General features: G+C 46.3%; 1 protein-coding gene across 1 annotated transcript in view; it reads right to left on the reverse strand.

Moving 5' to 3' along the window:
- Nucleotides 1-10052: 10052 nt before the first annotated feature.
- Nucleotides 10053-24117, reverse strand: part of LOC8031199 (filamin-A) — a 180023-nt gene continuing 165958 nt past the window's right edge. The window contains exons 46-52 of the mRNA XM_040218746.3: nt 23992-24096; nt 22022-22207; nt 20685-20789; nt 16838-17014; nt 16018-16167; nt 13615-13782; nt 10053-13082 (exon numbers count right to left, since the gene is read on the reverse strand). Of these exons, the coding sequence (XP_040074680.2) occupies nt 12778-13082; nt 13615-13782; nt 16018-16167; nt 16838-17014; nt 20685-20789; nt 22022-22207; nt 23992-24096 (1196 nt within the window). The 3' untranslated portion in view covers nt 10053-12777. The remainder of the gene's footprint in view (nt 13083-13614; nt 13783-16017; nt 16168-16837; nt 17015-20684; nt 20790-22021; nt 22208-23991; nt 24097-24117) is intronic.

A 24117-nucleotide genomic window follows, 5' to 3' on the forward strand; every position in this document is an offset into this window, starting at 1 on the left:
GTCATAACCTTAACCCTGAGAAAATGATAAATCAAATAACGGACAAGAAACTCTCATCGTCTCTCAGGGCTTATATTATGATGTTGTCCTAACCGGCTCCTCTGCATACTTTCGCTCTTTGCAAAGGTTACCGTCTCGCGGACGGCACAAACCGATGACCCGGCGGCGGCGGCCCGGCGAGCTTGCACACGTGGATCGCCGTCGGGCCAAGCTCGCGGCGCGACACTCGCCCGGATTCGGGCGGGAGCCCCGAAAATGCGCTCGAAGCGTGAAAACGGCGTTATGCAACGAAGGTCAAAGACCATACACACCACGAACGACCAAAAGCCGATGCAAAGGCGTGTGCGAACGTAAACAACGGCAGAAAAGTGCCGTCGTTCGCCGCTATGAAATGCGTCCCGCAAACTCGATAATCCGCGGCCGCATCCCTTTCCTGCCGCTCGTACTTTCTCTAACTTGACGGCTACTCTGTCTCGCGGGGCATGCCGACGAAACGATCGGACGACCATCGGGATACGGGGTAATTGCTACAGCCGAGCACGGCGCAGTTTACCATTGCTCTCGCTGCGAAGGGCCGTCGAGTCAACCACCAGCATGGTAGATACCAGTGTTTGACGTCATCATGTGACGTACGTGCAAGGCATGTATTCCTCGGGCCAGTGTTAAACCCCCCCTCTTCGCCTCTGCTTTCCCTTGGCGACAGTCAATGGTCCAATGGGAGTCAACTGCCGGTTGAATTTCGGGGAAATTATTCTTCCGGCTGCCGGGAGAATAGATGTTACGTGGCTTTATAGACTGACATGGAGTCAGAGTTGGACTACTGTCTCTCGTCGGTTCTTGAGGCTGCTCAAGTAGTCAGACATTGCAAGGAAAACGTAGTCAACTATTCAAACGCAAAAAAGGGGAGTCACACAGACGCCGGCAACATCGCATTTCAATGGTTTGTTTATGGGCAAAGGCGAGCTTCTTGCCCACACTCCATTGCGCATGCGCGGCGCCGGTGGCGTCTGCTAGGGGCGCTCCAGTTTGTTTATAAACATGAGTTGGTGTATAGTTAGTTGTGCCGATCATTTGTTTGTTTGCAAATACATCACATGCACAGCGAAAGGAAACATAAAAGAGAACCATTATATATGATGGTTTTTCCGGGGAAACAATCACAAGAGAGGTGTAGATTTCAGAGTAGCGAATATTGCTTATTACATCTGATTAGTCTGGTGATTGCCTCAGGTGTATGGCTGGTGGGTGTTCCTTCCATTCAATAAATGTGGGCATTGTTTCAGGCGCTTCCGGTTCGCCGCCTATAGGCAGTGCGTGCTGTGGCTGTGGCGGAGACTTGGACAGAAGAACAGGCGACCACTGCCCTCCTGCATGGTCAAGGCAATTAGAGGTCACTTTGCCAGCGACACCTACTCCGGGTTTCGCTACGTCTCCCTTTAAAAAAATAAAAGCGCTAAACAATGCATTGCCCAGCAGTCGTTCTTCGCCCAAATGTAATGTTAGGCGTTAGAACCAGATGACAACTTATTTTTGTCCAGTTCAATGTCATTGTCGATTTTCATGTTTCAGCGAGAACATTGGGAGTTTTCATTGGCTGCCATCTTCTTGGCGCCTTTGGGCACTTACTGCTATTCGGTGAACCTTGCTTTGAGAACGGGAAGTGGGAGCCTCGGGAAGAAGATCCTCTTCCTTATCGTTCTCGCGGCGAGATAAGCTGCGAGCCACGCGCTTTCCACGACGGAGCCGCGTCGCCGCGTGGGCACATCACTCCCGCGTAACAAGGCGAGGAGAAAACGTAGTTCGCTCTTTTTCAAACAATAATAGATGTATTACGTCACCTACAGCCAAAGATTTGACGTCGTTGTCAAAATATATTGTGCATGTGCCTAAAAAGAGCAATAATAATAACTTTAGCAATCTTTTCGCAGTTCGCTATTTCTATTGGTCGAATTCTATGGAGGTGGTGGAGACACGGGATGGAACCCGCAAGAGAATATAGTGCCTGTGTATTTCTATTGCTGTGAGTTTACTAGGGCGCCTTGCCATTTAGAACTGGCCATTTTTATTGACTGAAGCCCAACAAACAATATGCTTCCAAAAACAAGCTTCTCCAAAAAGCACTTGAGTGCCCCTTTAAGGCTTTTTCCTCGACGGTAGACGACGCGTGGAGCCTGCGGAAAGACAGATTGGAGGATGTTGTTGATGTTGGGGAGGTTACTTGCGTAGGTTAGCACTAAATTATACTGATTATTCTCCGAGTTTCGAACGCTTGTTTTGTTGATGGCTGTCGTTCGGTCTAGTTTACTAGCCTTTTCTATAGCATTGTTTATGACGCCTGGAGGATAATTTTGCCTAATGAGTGCTTTCGTTAGATTATCTGCGTTTTGTTTGAAGTCTTTCTCGTTGCTGCATATTCGTTTGTACCTATGCGCCTGAGAATAGGGCAAACTATTTTTGCAGTGGCGGGGGTGGCAGCTATCGTAGTTAAGATATTGTTGCCTGTCCGTGGGTTTTCTGTAGAGTTTAGTGGAAAGTTTGTTATCCTGAATTTCGACGGTAACGTCCAAGAAACTAATTGTCCGCTGCGATACGTTGTGGGTGAACCGAATAGAGGAATGAGCCGAATTGTATTCCGAAATAAATGTGTTGAGTTCGTCCTCGGTGCCTGTCCATATCATGAAAATATCGTCAATATACCTTTTATAAAAATGTGGCTGAATCGGACGATCTGCGAGGAACCGACCCTCCAATTCCGCCATGAAAATGTTGGCATAATTTGGGGCCATTTTTGTGCCCATGGCGGTTCCACTAATTTGGAGGTAATGTTCACCTTCGAATTCAAAATGGTTGCATTCAAGCACGAGTCGTAACAATTTTTTTAAGGACTGACAATCGAGTATTGAAGAGTTTCGGGTGTTCACATACGCTCCAATTACCGCTGCGATGCCGTCATCGTGCGGAATGTTGGTGTACAGCGCAGTTACGTCCAATGTTACCAGAAATGATCCTGTGGGTATGGTTAGCTGGGATATATCCTGGATGAAATGGTTCGTGTCCCTCAAGAATGACGGAAACGTGGGGGGGATTTCCTTAATTATAGTGTCAATAAAACTTGATATTCTTTCGGTTACTGTTCCTATGCCAGACACTATTGGCCTTCCAGGGTTATTCTCCTTGTGTATTTTAGGTAGCGTGTAGAATCGCCCAGGCCTAGGGTGCCAGGGCTTAATGCAGTGGAACATTTCCTTAGTTATGCCACCGTTGTCTTTCAAGTGGGACAGTGTTTTGAGAACAACGGACTTGATTCGCAATGTTGGGTCACTTGAAAGTTTTTTGTAAAATTTTGGGTCATTTAGTTGTCGGAGTCCTTCATTAATGTAGTCCTGCGTATTGAGAACAACTACAGCACCACCTTTGTCGGCTGGCTTAATGACAATGTCGGTCCTGGAGCCAAGAAGTTTAATGCATTTGTTTTCGGAGTGTGAAAGATTGTACTTCGGAACCCGTTTTTATTGAAATGACTCTAAAATTTCCCGCTGTACCACCTCTATGTACATATCCAAGTATTTGTTCCTTTGGTTGCTTGGTGTCCAGTGCTTTTTTGGATTTGAGGGAAGGGGGCAGCCGCCATCACTAGGGCGCTAGTGAAAATATTCTCGGAGACGTAGACTACGGGAGAAGTTGTCCACGTCCTGGTATAACTGGAATTCGTCATACCCTCCCGTTGCAGGGGAGAAGCTGAGGCCCTTCGAAAGAATCGCTACCTCTTCTTGTGAGAGTGTCGTGCTTGACAGATTTACAATATTGCTTCCAATTTCATTCTGTTCAGAGGGTGTTTCTTGGCCAGCGAAAGAGGCTGGAGACGTCTGTGCAGCAATGCGTGGGCCCCGAGCACAGGTGTTTATTGTCCTGAGGTGCGAATGCGAAGTTCCCTCGGGCAGTGTGGGATCACCTGATGTTCCTGATGGGATGCTACCTTTGTTAATAGAAGACAGTTGCGAGTCAGCGCCTGTCCGTGTGTCACGCTGTGAATGCTGAGAAGAAATGTTGTCACGAACAAATTTTTTTTCTTTAAGGGCCCGAATTTCGCGGATCCGTTTCTGTTCATACCGTTCGAGCTCATCTTTCTCTGAAGTGGCAAGCAAGCCATCTGCCCTCCTTCCCTCCTCCTCCAGCTCCTTCTCCGACGTCATCCTAGTGTGGTGTTGGGTTGTAATATCCATAAGTTTTAGCGAAGCCTCAGAAAGGGTGTCGTCCCACCTCTGGCGCTCGTTTGCATTGAAGGTGTTTAGAGACGGCTGGATCGATAATTGAAAGCCCTTCGGGATGTTTTTCTTTCCCATGTAAATTTGAAGTGTCTCCGCATGCATCGCGTGTCGAATCCGTTTATCTATGATTTTGCGAATCTCGAGGAATGTCCCAGATCTAGGATGAACAGGAGGGACGGTACCTTTCTTTTCTCCGAGTCATTTCCCTCTCCCGGGAAGCGTGACGGCTGTACTGGCGAGAGTTCTCCTGAGGTAGTAGGGGTGGTAGGGGCTCCGTGCACGTGGAGCGCTGGAACTCGGAGAGGCGATGGACGTCGACGGCGAACACGTTGAACGGACGTCTCCGGCCGCGCCGGAGGGAGCGGAATCTTGCTCACCAGGCGCACAAGGCCGTGTCACTGAAGGCGAAGCGCTCCGTGCAGGTGGGGGAGCACTGGAACTTGGGGAGGCGGCCGCGGCGGATGCCCGCGGTGAGTCCGCCGAACGGAACTCCTCACTGGAGGCGGAGGTAGTGGAACTCCGCCCGCCAGGCGGACAAGATCGTGCCACAGAAGGCGAAGCGTCAGGCCTGACGAGCTGGCCCCCTCTCACAGGACGCACCCCCGCCGCCGCCCGTATGTCCTCCCGTTGCGGCAGAGGCGGCCACATCCGCAGGTTGTCCGCAGAAGCGTCAGTCGAAAGTGGCTGGTAGGCCTGGTCAGTCTGCGTCTGAGCGTGACAGGTACAAACCGACAGCGCAACGTGGTCCAGCCACCCCGGGTGATCCCGGCGTCCATCCCGGAGCAGCACCCGATGGAGGTTCCCAGCGAGCAAAGCTACTCCGCAGCAACTTGGGTGCCGTCCATCAGCCGCCAGGACCCGACCCGGGTAGGCGGAAGGTGGTGAAATGCGTGGTCAATATAAAACAGACCCGCAACACGACGGCAGTGGTCACGGAGCCGCTCATTGAACCGCCAGGCCTCCTGATTGTCGCGACGCACGGCGTCCAAGCCGCACTCTCCACGGCGGCGATTAAGATATCGCGGCAGGGCGAGGGTGGCGAATACCGACGTGATCTCAGGGCGCTCCCGAGAGATGTTGTGGAGCAGATCTCGGTACCTGTTGAACGCCGCCACCGCTCCGATGGTAGTGAGATCGTTGCCACCCACGTGCAGCACGAGTGTCGTCACAGTGCGAGGCAGAAAGTCCATGAGGCCGCCGATGTCCGAAATCCGAGCCCCGGTTTGTGAGATGAACGCCGGGGCGTCCTTCCGATGTGGGTCGAAGTGCTGGTGTAGATACTTAATCTGGGAGTCGCCAATCACGGCCGTTGTGGTAATAAAATTCGGGTACTTCCACTGCATACGCCTCGAAGCATGATCGGCAGCCATGGCGCTGGCCATCGGCGTGCCGTTAAACATATCGTAAAAAGGAGGTAAATGCTTTAAAACGTATTTATTGGACGACGTTCCGAGCGGGGACCGCTCTTCATCGGGTCCTAATGTTGCAGTGAAAGCTGGAAGCCCTATATATATATATATAAGAATAAAAAAAACACCCTGTATATATATATATATACAGGGTGTTTTTATTTATTCTTACACATTTGTTTAAAAAAAACGTGAAAGCTACACTAATACGGTTTGTGCAGGTTGATTATACGGCCAGGCGGACAGTATGTGGGTGGCTAATCTTTGCGATAAGTAGGATAATTAATTAAAATTCGTTAATTAACTTTTAATTACTGAAAGTAAACATATGGTTTCAATTCGAAACTTGCTGAGCACCATCGACAACTCCTAAATCAACTATTTTTAGCAGGATATATCGCCGGGGCAGCGTTTTACGGCGTTCTGTAAAAACGCTCCGTTTGGACGCGTTTCTAGATTTCGGTTTCTTATCGGAGCTCATCTACGCGCCCGCGATCCTGCTCCCCGGTGGTCGCGGCGCGAAGCCTCCTCCTCGCCTCCCTCGTAGAATGGAGGGAAGTACGGCGCACGTGTGTTGCGCGTCTCAGCGCAACACACGTGCGTGTGTTGCGCTGAGACTATAATGGGAATGAATGAAGATTGACAAGTGCAGCCGTAGAAATATTGTAAACGAAGAGGGGAGATGATTATTGAATTTATTGCATTAAAGTTAGGAAAAGGGAAAGAGCTGGGGAAAAAATGGGCCAGGAGCGGCTCTCTTTCCCTTTCCTCTCTTTCCCTTTCCCTTACTTTAATGCGATAAATTCAATAATCATCTTCTCCCCTCTTCGTTTACTATATATATATATATATATATATATATATATATATATATATATATATATATATATATATATATATATATAACGGGCATGGTGGCGGGAGGCCGAAGGCGTGGGTATAAAACTGAGAAGAAACAAACCCTTAGTGAAAACAGCAACAACGGACGATTTAATCTTCGACGTTTCGGCCGGAGTCCGGCCTTCGTCAGGAAGTTACTAAAAACAGTCTTCCTGACCCGGACTCCGGCCGAAACGAACTCCGGCCGATGATTAAATCGTCTGTTGTTGCTGTTTTCACTAAGGGTTTTTTTCTTCTCAGTTTAATATATATATATATATATATATATATATATACGCATTTATGATCGCGTCTCGCAGATGCTACTCTTCAGGTGAGGACAGCGCGCTCCTCACGACGTGCCGATAAAGTTCGCTTTTCACTCTCTCTCTTTCTCACTATGATTTCAAGCGGCGCCGGCAGATGACTCGTCGACCCGTGGGTCGGCGGGCCTCTTCTCCTGCGCATTTCAACAAGAAACGCGTTTTTTTTTTTTTTGTTTTTTTTTTTTTAGTGTCGTATTGTGCATGCGGTGCGTTCCTTATAACCCGTAGTATCTATGTTGCTTAGGCATAGGTTCGTCGTTTGTCTTAGTTTCGTGGCTCAACGGCAGCGAGGGCAGTTATATGAAGACGGGCTAAGCGGGTACGGGCTAAGCGTGTACGTGTCGGCGCTTCCCTGGAATTTCATCCCTTTCTAGGTCTCAGGCTCGCGAGCATCAGACACTAAACACCTAATGTTAGGATTCATATTTTCTTGGCAAAACATCGTGCCTGAGTTGCAGTTCTGGACGAAGCATCTCCGGCCCATTGTCACCGTTTTGAAGCCGCGTGAAACGCGTGGGCAAACGCCGCACACGGCTTCTTCAATCTTCATTCCATGTAGCGTACGGTGACTGGAGTTCCAAATGCCTCCGTTGCAATTCGAAACGAAGATGCGGATATTTCTGGAGCAGACGCTGAGCAGGCGAAATTGCGGCACCGGAATGTCATGGCAACGGGATCATTTTTTTCGCTCTCACAGAGTTTCGCCGTTTGGCCGCCGGCGACACTGTCAGCCGCGGGCACGGTGGCCGCGGAATGATATGCAGCCTTTCGGATGCCCGTCGAACGAACGCTATCTGATTCCTCACGCCGCGCATTTAGCCCCGCCCTCTCCTCACCTAAAGAGTGCGTCTTACACCGGAATGTAGGAACAAATGGTTCCGGAACTAATGGTCCCAAGTCCAACGTAGGAAAAAAATGGTCCAGTAAGAAGATTGTTTTGAAACTAAGAAATACTTGCAATACGCTTCATCCGTTACGCAATCACTGATTTCCTGGTAGAATGAAGAATCTCATCGATATTTTGAGGCAGGTTACTTCGAAGAAAGTGGTCGGGTATTGAACTTAATTTTATTCAAAATCGTCAGAATATTTTCGAAATGAATACTGTTCAACAGTTATCTTCATACTGTTCATTAAGTGAGCTTATATGATATTTTCAAATAAGGGGCTTTAGAATATTTATAATATCAGTAGGCTCTTTTAAAACAAAAAATGAGCACCCCTAGTCATAGTGTTGAAGCCATGAAACTCGAATTACTTCCATCTCGTCACGACGCGTGGTAGTAGCACACATAACGAGCGGAGCTCGATGCCTTTATAAGTGCATGAAGTTTCCATAGCTCAAAACATTTCTGAGCTTCCCAGTAAAATATAAAAACCGGTCAAGTTTGTGCAACCGTTAGCCTCGAAATTAGGAGCTTTTCTTATAAATTGGAAACCGTATAATGTTTACCGGCGAGTGTTATTGGATTTTATTGGATTTATCCAAAAACGCAGAAGCCACATTGGCGATATTTATCTGGGACCATTATTTCCTAGTTTGTACTTGGGACCATTAGCTCTGGGACCATTTGTTCCGGGAACATCTATTCCGGGACCATTTGTTCCGTTTCCCCTTACACCGGGGCTTCAGCCAACATTAGCCGCGAGCATCTTGAGTAAAGCCCTTTGATAAAGTGTTTCTTACAAGTACCGCCGCCAACCAAAGTTGTGGAAACGCACAAGACACGTGCCATGAAAGGATGCTCCGCCACCATTCACTCCTAAGGGCTACTCATTTCACTGTTGCACCGGCATTTGCTTCCAAGGGTCACTCGAGACACGAGCCTCGTGCACTGGAGCATTTGACGCTATGTTTCGTTTCAGCTTAAGTCCAGACGCGGTCGATGCTACAAGCGCGAGAACGTGGCCCTGAACAGTGCCTGCACTGCACAAGCGCACATACTTGGCAGAGGCGCAAAAAGCCCGGGGCTCGCGCTTGTAGCATCGGCTGCGTTTGGACTTAAGCTGAAACGAAATATACTTGAAAGACAAAAGCAAGCGCATCGAGGGGTCTTGAGATGGTCTTGAGGACGCGCTCGAGACCCCTGTCTCCGAGAAAAACAGGCCTACGCGCCGAGAAAGTGAGGGAGAGGATTAGACGAGAGCGCGCGGAGACGTCAGAACTTTGAGCTCCGGTTCGAATGATTAGTGGTTAGACGTAAAGCTAGCTGCCTTTGTCTCCACTGCACTCGTCTAATGTGGAACGCAGAACGCCGGCGTACAACAAAAGCAATCTTTGAAAACAAAAAAAAAACGGCCAGAAGCGGAGCGCTGCACGATTTATAACTAAGTCATATCGCCTCACGATTTTTGTAGTATCCTGTTTGGACAGGCCTTTATGCAGAATTCTCGTAATTTAGAGACATGCCATGGCGCCAATCATTGAAAACAATATCGAGCTTCAGTGTCCTGGTACTTTGCCAAACTGTGAAGCAGTGCTCATCCTATGCGGAGCGCAAGTTCATCTGCTTCTTGCACAAGGATGCCAATGATGTCGGAACACCAAACTCCTATTGGCCTACTGAAAAAAAAAAAATATAGTGGATAGATTTTAAGGCATCTAGCATTGAGGCCTACCCACAATCCTTTCACTGAAACCCAATCAGAGCTCGGCGTCCTTTTGACGTCACCGCAACTCCTGCGTGAAAAGCAGACGGCTTGCTTTCCGCATTGTTCGGTGGCATGTCCTGCCAAAAAATGCCCTTTTTTGGTCACCAGCCGTGCTGACTAGCAGCCAACCAAGACACCCCTTGTAGACTTTTCTAGGGCTCAGCGTTGTGGCTATTCTACTCAGACAGCACGTTTTTCATAAAATAAAAAAATGGACCTTACATCTTTAGAAAAAAGAAAATAATCAGCTGACGGTTGTTAGAAATGTTTAGAGACTCATGGAGATCTCAACATGGACACCGACCTAGACATAAAGTGTGCAGTGCATTTCACAAATGTTTGGCCGGTATAAAGAGACCTATGCATGGTCTGCTTGTTCATCTGTCACAAATAAAATGTTGCGATTCTTTCAGAGTTGGCCAAGCATCTTTCAGAACTGCGTGGCTGACCCTCTGGCTCTTGCACTAAATGCAGAGCTTTCTTGTGGCCCCTACTTGGAGGGTGATATTCAAACCAGAAATACCATTCACTTTTATTTGTACCGTGAAAAAACACAGAAACAAACAAATCAAATGCAAGGATTGAAAACTAGAATAGGGTAGCATCGAGTGAGGTTGTTTTAAAGTTTTAAAGAACAAAACCTAAAGAAAGATGCACATCTCCATCTATAACAAACCCTATGGAACCATTAGCACTTTTAAAGTGCAAACATTGGACATATTAGAAATATTGGTTAGCATTGCTCCGCAGTGGCCAATGGGCAATTAGTCTTTAATCTGGAAGCGCTTTGCTTTACAGGGTTTGAAGGTATGTTATATCCACCACGAGGCACAAGTCACAGGTGCCAAGAGCCTTTTGGTATTCCTTGGAATGGTCTTAAAAATGAGAGCAAAAAAGTCTGGGCTTAAACTCAGCTGAAACATTGTTATGCGTTTCAGCATGCCCTTAAAATGCACTCTTGAGATATGAAACATCAAAGACAAAAAAAAAAAAATGTGTCCCTGCCAAAGCACAAAAATAAATAAGACGACTTGTAAACTAAATCAAACACATACATAAAAAAAAGAAACTAGTTCGAGTAGTTTTCCTTCATTCAGGAAAGACCCAAGTTCATGTTACCAACAAGTTAGTTGCACTTGGTTGAATTGGCCCTGTTGGTTGAAGGCGCATTTTCATTAGCCAAGTAAATTGGATTAGCTCATTATCTGACCACTAGGAATGGTAGTGGTGTGACTGTACAAAATGCAGTAGTATACTAAACTTTTTTTCACTTACACAATATTTTGGAAATGACAAGTAAGCGATCTCTTTAAAGACATGAACTCATCACTAGAGCTAATTCCTGGTGCTGGAGTAGCTGCAACTGCTAATATAATAATAGCTAAAACAAAGAAAGAAACAAGAACAAACACACAGATGGGTGACCACAGCAAAAGGGTGAAAACAGTATACTAACAATCACTAATAGTTCTTACAATTGTAATGCCATCGCTCAAGGGCTAGCCCGTTCAAAGGCTCACCGATAACGGGCCAACATTTCAAGATTATCGCCATCGCCGTTAACACAGTGTAAAGGCTGCATTCTTGTTCGACATTTTTATAAAGTGTAAACCTCTAATAAAAATAGTGAGAATGTCAAATATGTACAAAAACAAAAGAGTTATGTACAGATCTTTTTTCCAGACTGCGGTATGAAGACAGCTGACAGCAAGCTGAATTCCTCTGCACCATCCTTTCAACAGGCTCTTATGTACAGTGGTGCTCTGCTAAAGAACACAGTTAATTCTCAATTCAATGAATCCAAGAAAAACAACTCAATAAGTGAGAGAAAAAAAAAGATTTTTGTGCATTCCCTGGTATTTCTGAATACACACTGATATATTATACTTTTATGAGACTATGGGAAGTGCAAGGAATGTCACGGTGCTTCGGAGGTATCACAATACTTCCGGAATGGATTATTTTTACTGTAAACCTAGCCGGCGCTCGTTTATGAATGAGCATCTGGTAGGCACCACTTAGCACATCTACCCCAGTCAGCAGCATCGCTATTGCTTCACAATCAGTTTGACACATGTTTCAGCCACTTTTGGCACCGTTCCATCCTGACCAACTTGCATTACGGCTGCAGTTTCCTAGCTTCTGTCTTTCGAGGTTGCCCGTAATAAACCAGAGACAGATCCACTATCTCCGAGGGCAATGTAAGAATGCATTATAAAATTAGGCTGCGTTAATGAACCATAATTAGTCAAGCCAATTAGTCAACAGCAAAAACCAAGAAGTGGCCTATGATGCAAGAAAATTGCCCGGATGTTCACACCTGCCCTAGATGGCAGTTGATTTGAAAATAAGCACTCTCATAGATCCAAATTTCTAGAAAAATTTCAAAATGCCATATTGTGAGTTGATAAACTTTTATCACTTTTTTGCTTAACTATACTAAGGAATGCAACTCACTTCTTTTTTAAATGTTACCTAAAAGCTGTCCTACTGCTTACAAGCAATCCAGCTGCATATGACAATGACCTGTTCATTAAAATGCACTCAGCCTGTTGAACATACAGCATATGCACTCTCACACCTGAATGACACAATTTTTAGAACAACACATGAAGCTGCACTTGGAACCATGTACAAAAACCTCTCATAACCTCCTTTAACTTCGCTACCAACAACGTAGCTCGCCAGAAAGTCCTGTAGACCAACCCAGCTCATTTCTAGGCGTGCAAACACACTTGAACCAGTCCTGAGATACATCTTAAACATGTCCCGAATGTCTGTCAAAAATGTGTCTTGGAAGAGTCTTAAGCAGGCTTCAGTTGCAGTTCACACATCAGTACAAATCGTACAACTCAATTGTGGAACTCCCGCAAAGACGCTAACACTTCGAATCTCTCCCAAGATTCCACTTGCAATTTTAGGTACCATCTAAAGGATGTGCTTCATGACGGTACTCTTTGGAGCAACTATGGCAAAGCGTCATCTGGATGCTGTGCTTCAAAACTTGTGTGACCGTCGGAGTTACCATACCAGTCGTCTCCAAAGGCTTTAGACAACGGGAGGCAAACCTTGAGGGAGAGGTGGGGTATGCGCGTATGCATCTATAGACAGTTTCAGAATTGGGTTGATCTACAAGTAATGTTGGTACAAACGTACGTTAGAAGGACGTTGTCTGGAATGTACTCTAAACGTGTCTCGAATGGAAGTGGAGAGTCTGTCGGGTTTCTTTAAAAAGGGACAGGATTAGAGCTCGTGCGTCGAGCCTCGCCAGGACATCTGGCCGACCCCGGTCCCATAGGCTACACCGTCACCAAAGTAGTCCGAAGGCACTGGTGGTGCAGCGCCACCTGCAGTGCCGTACGGCCCCTGGACAAAGCGCGTGAGCTCCTCTTGCGTGTCGAAGATCATCACCATGAACGGGGAGCCCGGCACATGCTCCCCCGACCACTTCACCTCGATGCGGTAGTCACCAGGCTCGGTTGGGTCGTACTTGCAGAGGATGGTTCGGTCTTTCTGGCTTTCCCGCTGCATCTCCACACGGAAGGCACCTTGAAGACAAGTGCCACATAGAGCGGTCAGCGGCGGCTCAGTTTGCGCAATAGAATGTTCTCCCGAGATGCTAAGGATAGTGTTGATGCAATTTATGTATCGTCACTACCACAATTTGTGGTAGTGATGGCACACAAAATGCATCGTGATGGTACACACAGTCCATCAGTTCCTTAATGCATCGTGCTAAGATTCTGTACAGAGGTGGCTGAAGATGGTGCATTTTGTGCCTTAAGTTCTGAAGCACGAAATGTACCATCTTTGGCCACTTCTGTACAAAATCTTAGTGTGATGCGAGAAACCGATTGATGCGGTCCCTTCAAAGGGTCAACGATCCATTTGACTCAAGCAGTATTTTAATGTCTCCGTAAAATTACAATTAGTGAGCCCCCTTTAATGTACATAAAACTAGAAAGATGGAAGCCTCACAGAAAAGTGTGCAAGGAAATGACATATGTTCCCCTTTTTCTTAATGATCTTGAAGAGCACTAAGTGTCACCTTGCACAAACGATGTTGGTGAAACATACTACCTTTGGGTCCTCTGATGCGCACCGTCAGCTGTCCTGCCCCAGCGCCCCGGGTGTCGCAAATGAAGCGGCTCTGGTACACTGCAAGCACGCCTGGTTCGATGCCTGGCCCATAGACACGCACCTTGGAGGCGTCTGGAGCTCCCGCTATGCGCAGGGTATATGGACTTCCTGCAAAGCGATAAGGAAACCAACGTTAGATAGACGATCCTGCCTTTACTGCGCAGTCTTTTGCAAAGTTGTAGCAGCTGTTAACCTTCTAATAATCTCTCTCCAAAAACAAGTGCCGTAGAAAACATACAAAGTTTGTGGTATCTGTACATAATACTTCGAATGAAACCTACTCCATAATCCTGAGGAAAAAAACAGTGCAACTGGACAAGGACGACAAACAACTTGACTGACCACTTGTTGATTCATCTGAATATGTGCTGATTGAGCTCTTCTTGTGAAACTGCTAAGATTGTATGAATGCTCGAATTTTCGAATAGCTGTTTCGAGTAATATTTTATTCGATATTCGCTCTGAGATTAACAGCAATATTCTTATTATTTTAAGTGTTGATCACAGCGTGCCAGCCCCATTGAGCGCACCTCTTACCGAGCACCGGTGCACAGTGGAGAAACAACAGCCGCAATGCTCAATTCCGCGGCTGTTGCTTCTCTGCAATACACCAGAGCTCGGTAAGAAGCGCGCTCAATGGGGCTAACTCGCTGCGATCAACATATTGAAACATACAAATACTGCAGTCCCGTGCTCAAGAAAAAAGCACACTTTCAAATTGCGCATGTGCGCGCATGGTGTATTTAAAAAGAAACAAAAACTTTGTCAATGTTCATACTTACAATGCAGTAAAATTTCCCAAAGTGTGGATATTATGCAAGATTATTTTAGTCAGATGCCTCGGCAGCCTGCGTTCATCGTTAGTGATTGTCTTTTTTTTTTTTTTTAAACTCAAGATTGAAGAAAGAATGCTTGCATAGAGCAAGAAACTTTATAAATCCCCTCGATTAGGTATAGCAAAGAATCTCTATAGGGTTTATGCTAAATTAGTCCTTTACTTGACATCTCAATGTAGGCATAGAGCTTCCCGAGGACACAGTTCATAAGTATAGTTAGATTAAAATTACCTTAGGTTAGAAATGGACGAGTGGAAACTTGAGAACAACTTTCACAAGTTAGGCTAGCCTACCGTTGCATGGTGTAATAGCGAAAGGCTTGGAGAAACTATTCAATATTCATTTAGGAATTATTCGACCAAGATCACTACTTGCTTCTCAAACTAAAAAATCTACCATTTGAACATGTCTAGAAACCACCAATGCAGTATTTTCAAGCACACAAATGCGTATCATAAAATACTGTGAAAGTGCCCACTTCGTTCAAGCGCCCACTATTAACAGTTCCCAAACTTGGGAATTCTACAAACTATATGTTAAGCACCCGATTTGATCGGACCATGCCTAGACTAACCCAGTTTTTAGTGAAAGTGGGGTAGGCGCTCCCCCGGTATTTTACAGTAGGTTTAGATATTTGCCATCTATTCCATAACCACCTATCTAACAATCGCTTGTTCACAACTTTCGCCACACAGAGAACTTTGAACGCATCACCATATATGGCAGTCATGTGACCCAGAGGAAACAATACGACCACTTTCACTCGAAAGAAAGACAAATAAGATGTAGCCACGTGATTAATCCATCCTGACTTTGTTTCTTTGACATATGATATAGCTTCCGCCATTCAGGGCGCTTAATCAAGGAAATACTGTGCTATACGAACAAGCCCACAGAGACACATCTCTTCGTGCATGGGGGAGGTAGTAATTATGTGTGCGACAAATGCAATGAAGCTGCAGCTGTTGTTTGCTCTTCGGAAGTGGCGGCGGTGGAGAGCAGACGGACATCTAAGCAGTGATTTACTCGTCCGCCAGAGTGCGTCTGATACTTGTTTGTTGCCAGAAACCCTTCAATGAATTTTCTCTCCCTTTTCCCAAAACCCAAGTCCTTATCCGTAAAGAACCGGCGGGTGTCCAAAAGCCATGGAAAAGGTAAGATAGTCATTGCTGGGACTAGCAGACAACGCCAGCATTCGGAGTCTGAATGCTGACCCCGACTCTACTGCTCCCTCTGCGCGAGGAGCAAACAACGCTCTTGCTCGCTCCGATGGGAGGGATGCAGTGGGTTGAGAAAAGAGCGGCTAGCCTCTGTGCCTAGCCACTACCTTCCAATCAGAGCCCGGCACCTCGACGTCGCTGTACCCAATGCACAAGAAGCAGCAGACAAACTTGCTCATCACACAGTCCGGTGGAATCCAAGAAAGATGCACATAAAGTACAGATCCAGGACCCCAAAGGGGGAAGGGGGGAGGCTTTCCTGCCAAGCTTGGCAGCCCATCGCTCACCTGGGATGTGGTCCCCGCCGTACTTGATGGTGAGCAGGTGGCGTCCCCCTTCCTGGGGCTTAAGGTACAAGGTGAAGGTGCCGTCCCGGTGGTCATACAGCTCACAGTGCGCCATCTTGTGCGGACCCATGCAGTGAGCAGTCAGCTCCCCTGCACAACACAGGGAAGACATTTCAGGATTCAGGACATTTATTCTGCTCGTAAGTCTTTGCATTGTTTCGCGTGCCTCGACGTAACTCCGCCACGTGGATCGGACACGACGGTTGACGGGGAAGTCTAGCAACGAGCAAGAAATTCAATACCCAGAAACATTTTGAACCTAAGGTCCAAAGGCCGGAACAACATCCTTGACACTGGTCTCGTTATAGAGTTCGACGACGTTGACGAAGAAAAGCAACTGCACATTTTCAACACTAAATTTAACCTCTTTTAGTAAAAGAAAGGGATGCCACATTTGTTCTTCAAGCACTAGTTAATGTTGATGTAAACCAACATGATTCGAAAAGCAGCTTGTGTTGCCTTACTTCATCCTGTTTTTTTTTTTTTTACTTTAATATTTTTAAGCCACTTTGCTGCAGTATAAACTACTCAAGATTCATACCCCGCTTCGACCAATCAGTTAGACAACAACTTAAAAAATGAGGGCACTACACCACACATTTATGAATGATAAATGTCTCGCAACGGACGTTTCTATAACTCGAAAACCCTCCCATGTCAAACAGTTGAACTGCAAACTGCGAGTGCTCAAGTTGGGGAGAATCACTGTATGTGGCACCGACATTTCTTTCCAACTTCAAAAACAATTAGAAGAGCTCACCCGGTCCTCCCTTGCGAGTGTCGATGAAGGCCTTGATCTCCTTTCCTACGGTGCCCCCTCGCAGTCCCTCTCCGGAGCAGAGCACCTTGGCGGCGTCGCAGCTGGCTGCCACACTCACCTTCAGTGGACAGCCCTTCACCTGACGCTCCGACCACATCACATTGAGCAGGTAGGCACCTGAAGCATCAAACATGGGCAAAAACCATTCAGAGGGGGTGCAGGTGCTGCTTGTACAATGGCACACCACGATACAGCTGGGGGTGCCAGCATGTCGTTATTACCCTAAGAGAAATAATGCATCCCTGTTTTCTTTCCAATTTCCTATTCTTGATGGAGGACAAAAAGACTGATCACCCATATAACTCGAGTCGTCCAATTAAAATGATTTCTGAGATGGAATAAACAATCGGCGCTTTATTGCATTGATGCCAAGAGCAGCAGGGGACCTTTGGCTACTGATCAAGGATGATATGCGTTTTCAAAGATAGGTAGGTTTGAGAACCCCTGACCTAGAAGATGAGTGAATAAGCAAAGTTCTCCTTTTGTCTTTTAAGTTTTTAATATAATTATTATAATATGATGCTTTTAGTGTAATCTAGTAGAGTCTGGGACGAGCAATTTTCGCCTGGGCTTTTTGTGAGTTGTGCACCAAAGTTAGCCACACTCCTTTTAGACCAAGCTCGGCATCTGAGGGGGAAAGAGACAGCCCACCCTCTCATACTTGATGTATGAGATGCATAGCTTTCATAGTGCAAAGAGGTGTAACCTGTCAAAGCTTGCGTCTGCACCACAGAGGCTATTCTAATTGTTCCAAGATATTTGTCAACACGCTCTAAAAACCAAACAGAAAATAGTGTTCACGTAAGGAAACAGTACTTCAAGGTATCCATCTCATCCCCACCCTGTAAGGGTGCAACGCTTCGCTGATTAAGTACCTTAACTGCAGTAATATGTAATGCAGAATGGCAAAAATAAACAGTATTTATTTATTTTATTCGCATGCACCAGACTGCATAAAAATTTACGCAGCAATTCCCCGTTTTACCATTTACATGCCTGTCATTAGTCATGTGAGAATAGTGGATTTTGAGTTTGAAGCGAATTCGAAGCAAGTAGAGGTTCTGGCTGAATATTTTCTAATTGAATATCAAATATTTTCTCAAAGCATTTCACAACTGTTGCACCACACTACACAAAAATCCAGCTACACTCATGAAGGTTGTTTTTAATCTTTCACTTGCCGATTTATAAGCTAATGCTAACTATATTTATGGACTGTGGCCTCAGAGAGACAGATGCCTTGGGATGGCAAGTGAAAGATGAATTTGGCATAAAATTAAACCTATATAGATGCCCAGCTATACCTAATTGAGTGAATTTACAAATCTCATTATATGCATATGTTTTTCCTTCAATTTCCAATTAAAAAAAAAACAAAGAATCATGAATGATGAACGCAGGTTGTCAGGACATCTCTGCTTAACATACCCTAGCATAACAGCCACAGTTTACTTTCAAAATTTTTTCTGTAATGTAGATATCAACATTCACAAAGTTTCTGTTTCTTTTTAAATGCACGAGATGCGCATGTGCACCATCTCGCTTTGAAAGTGTGCTTTTCTCAAGCATGCAACTGTGATATTCATACTGTTCCAAGTATTGACTGTGGCGGGTTACCCCGTTCAGTGCGCTTCTTACCGAGCACTAGTGCACTGCGGAGAAGCAGCCAGCAGCCCCCACAGAGCTCACTTCCATGGGCATCGCTTTTCCGCAATGCACCCATGCTTCATAATGGCCGATTCACACGACGGACTGATCCGCGGACAGATTGATCACATGAGGACATGCCCGCGGTTCATCGGTCTCCCAAGACAACGAGCAGACGCCAGCGAGGACGAACAAAACCTGTTCGCCACCCACAGTGTTGCAAAACTCCAACATCACACCGTGGCACCGTTGTCCAAGAGAGAAATCGACAATTGCTACTGCAATAAAGAATCATACAGATCGAGACAGTAACACCGTGATAAGGTTCGTGCAAAGCGACGATAGTGACACAGGCATGGTCGTGCTCGAGAAGGCTTCGGCATAGAAGCGACGAAGTTCTGGGCTTGCGGAAGGGCGTTTGGAGATACCTTCACGTACTCCGTGCTCGTGCACAACACTTAACACCACAGCCAGAAGAAAAGTCTGCCTCGGGAAAAGGCTGATTAGACGTGCAAGAATCATCGCGGCCAGAGCCGTACATGGGTAGAGTTTGGCCAGTCTATGATCTCGCTGCTGTAACGCCCCCCTCCCGAGTGAGCCAATCAGCCCGCGGTGCAGAGCAAGAGGTGTGAGCGCATGTGCATGAACTCCCGGCTGCTCCCAGCTGACCAAGAAGGGCCGCCATTTTCATTCATTCGCCCGGCGGAATGCATGGGATCGGCATCTATATTTCGGTTATTTCCTTTTACATCGCAGGTTCTGGCAAGAAAATGATATGCTGTTATTGTTATTCCTCAGTGGGTTAAAAAGCTAAGAAATTAAGTTTTTTCCACGTATGGCCACAGACTTTTATTCAGGCGAAAAAAAAGTCGGCCCGTAGCAGACGACGCGTAGCCTCAACAGTGCTCTGTGCCGACAGCGTTGCGTCCAAATGGCGGTCGTCTCCTCTTTGCTAACTTCTTTCTCTCTCGCTCCTTCGGCGCTCTCCTCCTTTTTCTTCACTTTTCTCCTCTCCGGCACATTGGTCTCAACATCCACAGGCCAAACTCTCCCCATATACAGCTCTAATCGCGGCATGCTCGATGAGTTCTGACAGAAGCTTCTTGACATGAACCCGGAGGAGTACCAGAACCTGCACCGCACCAGCTGGGCAAAGTTTTTGCAGTTTCTTTCACGCATGCAATAGCGTGACTTGATGAACCAGCAAACGCACAATACGCAATGAAGTGCCATTTTTGTTTTGTTCGCTCAAAAAAAAGAAAAGAAACCCAGGCGAAAATCAGTCCACTTCCAGCTGGATTATGGAACTGGAAATGAGGCATTCCAGCTGGACCCAGCTGGAATCCAACTGGACCCAGCTGGAATCCAGCTGGAATGCCTCATTTCCAGTTCCATAATCCAGCTGGAAGTGGACTGATTTTCGCCTGGGAAACATTGTATTGTTTGCAACTCAATCCCCCGCCAAAAACCCGTGAGCAAAAAGGCACTCAACTTTATCAGTTTGCGCATCCATAAAGGAGGCGTGGATCGCAGGAATAGGTGACATGACGGTCACGTGGTACATGGTCCGCGGACGAAAATCACAATCCGGTCCATCGTGTGAATTGACTATAAAAAGCACCCAAGGCTAAAATGCTGCAATCAACACCGAAAAATATGAATATCGCAGTTGATATCAAAGCGAATATCGAATAGTGTACTATACAAAAACACTATTATAAATTTGAATTATTCGCAAAACACTACCTGTTATGCATCAGTGCTCACTTTGCTAGAACATATTCAAAGTACCTCATGGTTTCCACAAACTCCTAGATTTTCTCGACCGTACCAGCCCCAAATATGGTGCTTTTCCAATTGAAGGGCTATTTTAGCAAACCTGAGCCCCTCATGCATTGACACATTAATGTGACCAAACACTCCATAGTATTATGAGCAGTATTTTTTAAAATGTCTGTAAGCATCTGCGCAGCTTTATTGTGTCAATGCCAAGATCAAGAAGGGTTCCTTGGCTGCCATTCGAGGCGGGAGGAAATTTCTCGGTGCCAAAAAGGTTGACAACCCCTAGAGAACAACCTTCCCAGATTGGTTAACTTGCATTCCTTCACTGCCCATTTCTAGAGATGCGGGGCTAACTCACCTGGCACGGTGGGAGTATACAGTGCCCTGTATGTGTTGTTGCCAAGGGAGATAAGCTGAACCGGAATGTCAGCCTTCACACCCGTCAGGCTAACCTCAGGTGACCCTGAAACCGGGAAAAGAAAGCAAAGTTAGCACTTAAATGCTGTAGGGCCAAACAGATGAAGGATTGGCTTTTTATATGCCACAACTGCTCCCTTTTTGTCAATGCTGTTGTTTCACTCAAACACAACAAAGATGACAACACACACACATACACAAAAGAAAGGGCAAGAGACAGACATACAGACGGAGCAGAAGTTTTGGTTTCAGTGCTTTTTTTCCCACCGGTCTTCGTGAAGAAACATTATTGCTTCAAAATATAAACTCAACTTTGTGCTTGACTAAGCTTTTCAAAAAAACCTTTAGAAGGTTTGGCCTGTATCTGCGGAGTTGCACAGCATTCACACGCTCCGGGTTCAGATTTTGATGTGACACAAAACCATTAACACTTCATATTAGGCATGGGTGAATAGAGGATTTTGGGTCCGAATCGAATTCGAAGCAAATAGTGATTTTGGTCGAATAATTTCAAATCAAATAGTTTGAATAGTACAAGCAACAAATAGCACAAGATTTGTTTAAACTATAGCTTTATATTTGCCCTTACTTAGTATTAGAAGTGCTGACATTGTTAATTTCAAGTTTACTGAGTTCAAAAGCACGAAATAGTCGAAATGATCAGAAGCTTGTGCCACCTGGCTTGAAATTCAAGTCAGAGTATTTGGAAAGGTCAAATAATTTGATATTGTTGAATAATTCGATATTGTCAAATACTTGAATTTGAATCGAAGCGAATACCGAATAGAACAGAATTCGATGGGCTATTCGTAATAACCGAATATTCGCCCATCCTATACTTAATATTCTTTCTAAACTCTTCCAACAAAGTTTAGAAATGACGCCACAGCACGAATGCAACCATTGTGGAGATACGAAGCAAGACGATATACTAGCCCAAATTTGTAAAACCGCCCATTTTTCCTGTTTTTCTCGCACAGTCTAAAAGCTGCCACCAAGACTACTGTACTAAGTAGTGCCAACATGTGGCAAAATTGTGACAAAGTGCCAATACCACATGCAGGCTAACTGCACTGCGGAGCGTACATAAAGTGACGCATGCAACACATCATGTGTCAAATGTAGGCAGCCTGCCACACCGGTCAATCAAGATGAAGATACGAGCCACATCACACGATGGCAAAACACAACCACAAGCACTTCACAAAGTCGAACCGACTCCACACAAACAAAAACTTAGACGCAACACCAACATGAATTCACAAGTTTAGGGTTCACCTGGCCCGGCGTCCGAACCGTCGACGACAAACTCCGCCTCCGATCCGACCTTGGCACCTGTGAGTCCATGACCCCGGAGCACCACCCTCGTGTGGTCAAGCGCCGGAGCCAAAGGCTCGGCATAGGCGACGAACGGGGAGCTCGGGTGGGCCAGGTCGTTGTACCAGATGTGCATCAGGTGGTCTCCTGTTCGGAAATAGGCCGCAAAAACGCAAACCGAAAGTGAGTGCGTGCTCCTTGGGTTTGGGTGGCGTCATTACGGCGCCTGGAATGCATCTTCGAGTGGTCCCGAATCGGCAGAAAGTGGTCTCTAATCGGCAGAAAATTACAAGAGCCAGCGTGTCATGCTGTCGAACGTAGCGATCCTGGCGACAAACCAAAGAAATTTTGACAAGAAAAAAAAATTTCAGGGGCACCTAAGCCCATCTTGTGAGTTCTGAATGCGAAAGCATTCTCGGCGCCGAGAGGAGCAGAAGCAGCTGCAGCGCCGGCAGGGAGTGCAGCGGTGCGCTGCACAGACTGCCCCGTCATGTATTCCATGACTTGACAATGATAGTGGATTTGGCCTACACGCAGCACATTCCTACAAGCAGTGTGCCACGTCTTTTTCACTTGGTGCTCCAGCGGTGACATCACGCTCCCCCACTGCACAGGCGCGGCGCGCCTGCCAGCTCCATGGCTTCCGTGACAATGCATCTGCATCGCTGCGCTTTTCTTTGTGTTTTATTTCTGAGTCGCGTCCACTTTGACCTCAAGCAACCTTGCCGGCTTCCGTGACGAAGCATCTGATATGACGTGTCGCAGCCAATGAGACTATAAAAGCTGTTTCGCTCAGCCAATGGGCATTCAGGTGCCACTTTTCGCTGCTACAGACACCACCGGCTTTTCTCCATGGGACAGTTAATGCTTTCGCATTAAAAGTACAAGCGAATGCAAGTGTCGCCATCATCGCAGCATCTCAACTCGTGGCTGCAGAAGCTTCCGTTGTCTGTCGCGCTGGAGAGCAACCTAGAGCAGAACAGGTGTCTGCTCGACGTGCCGCTGCTGCAGTGCCGACGGCAGGATCACAGCGGGCATCGGCACAACACAAGTGTGATGTTGTCGGGCAGAAGTCGAGGAACCATAAATGTGGATGTGGTAAACATTCCACTCGGAGGCATGTACCGGACACCCTAACCAGAGTGCCCGATTATTGCTGCGCACACTTTACCACACCCCGTCACGGTCTGTCTCGTTGCCTAGGGAATGCTATTGTATCTCTGAGCAGATTCTGTTTGCTTCGTGCGTAAGACTGCTTTTCTCGAGACATCACTTCCATCATATTTAGTAATACATTGTCGAACCATTGTCAAACCTATCCGAGTTTTGTCAGTTTGAAATCATAACAAGGTGTGGTTCCTTAGAGAGAGATTTCGGGGCATTGATGCGTAAGAATGTTTCTATCTTCTACCGATGGCAGCGGTGAGACACAGCCTATGGTAGTGAGAATAGATGTTGTTCATTCCACTAGTTTTCCATCCAGAGAGGACAGATGTTCAGATCACTGTCTTACTCATATATGGGTTATTACTATCTTACTAAATATATTGGTAACATTCTTCAGGAGCTAGCAGCACTTCCTCTTTTCTTGAATATGTGAGCCATAGAATGCACGGAATCCACACATAGGTATGTTAATCATGTGTGCGGGCGGTCCAGATGAAACGTGCCATGACGGCCATGTCACGTGTGTGACAAATAGTCCACGCACAACAGCATGGACATGCCCGTGCGGACCGCTGACATCTGCAAAGGTCAGAGATTTTGCATTCTGAAAGCTAGGAAGTTGATTAGTTGTCTAAACAAATGTATGACCAAATATGGCATTTGTTAGCACACACACTTATTGAAGACAAAATAGTTCATAGCCTTATTGTGCAAAGTGCTCAGTCAGGCAGAATGTGAAGTCCACACCACACAAGAGTGTTCACCTTGTTCACGGGGTGTAAAGGTCACCCTGTACCGATGTCCGCTCGTCTGCTCCAGGCGGGCCTCCACGAGGTCGCTGGGCCCTCGAACCTCCACCCTGAGCTTGCCTGCAGGTGCCAAGAAGCGAT

This window comes from Ixodes scapularis, unplaced genomic scaffold (genome assembly GCF_016920785.2).
Source record: "Ixodes scapularis isolate PalLabHiFi unplaced genomic scaffold, ASM1692078v2 PGA_scaffold5__190_contigs__length_132052651, whole genome shotgun sequence".
Classification (NCBI taxonomy): domain Eukaryota; kingdom Metazoa; phylum Arthropoda; class Arachnida; order Ixodida; family Ixodidae; genus Ixodes; species Ixodes scapularis.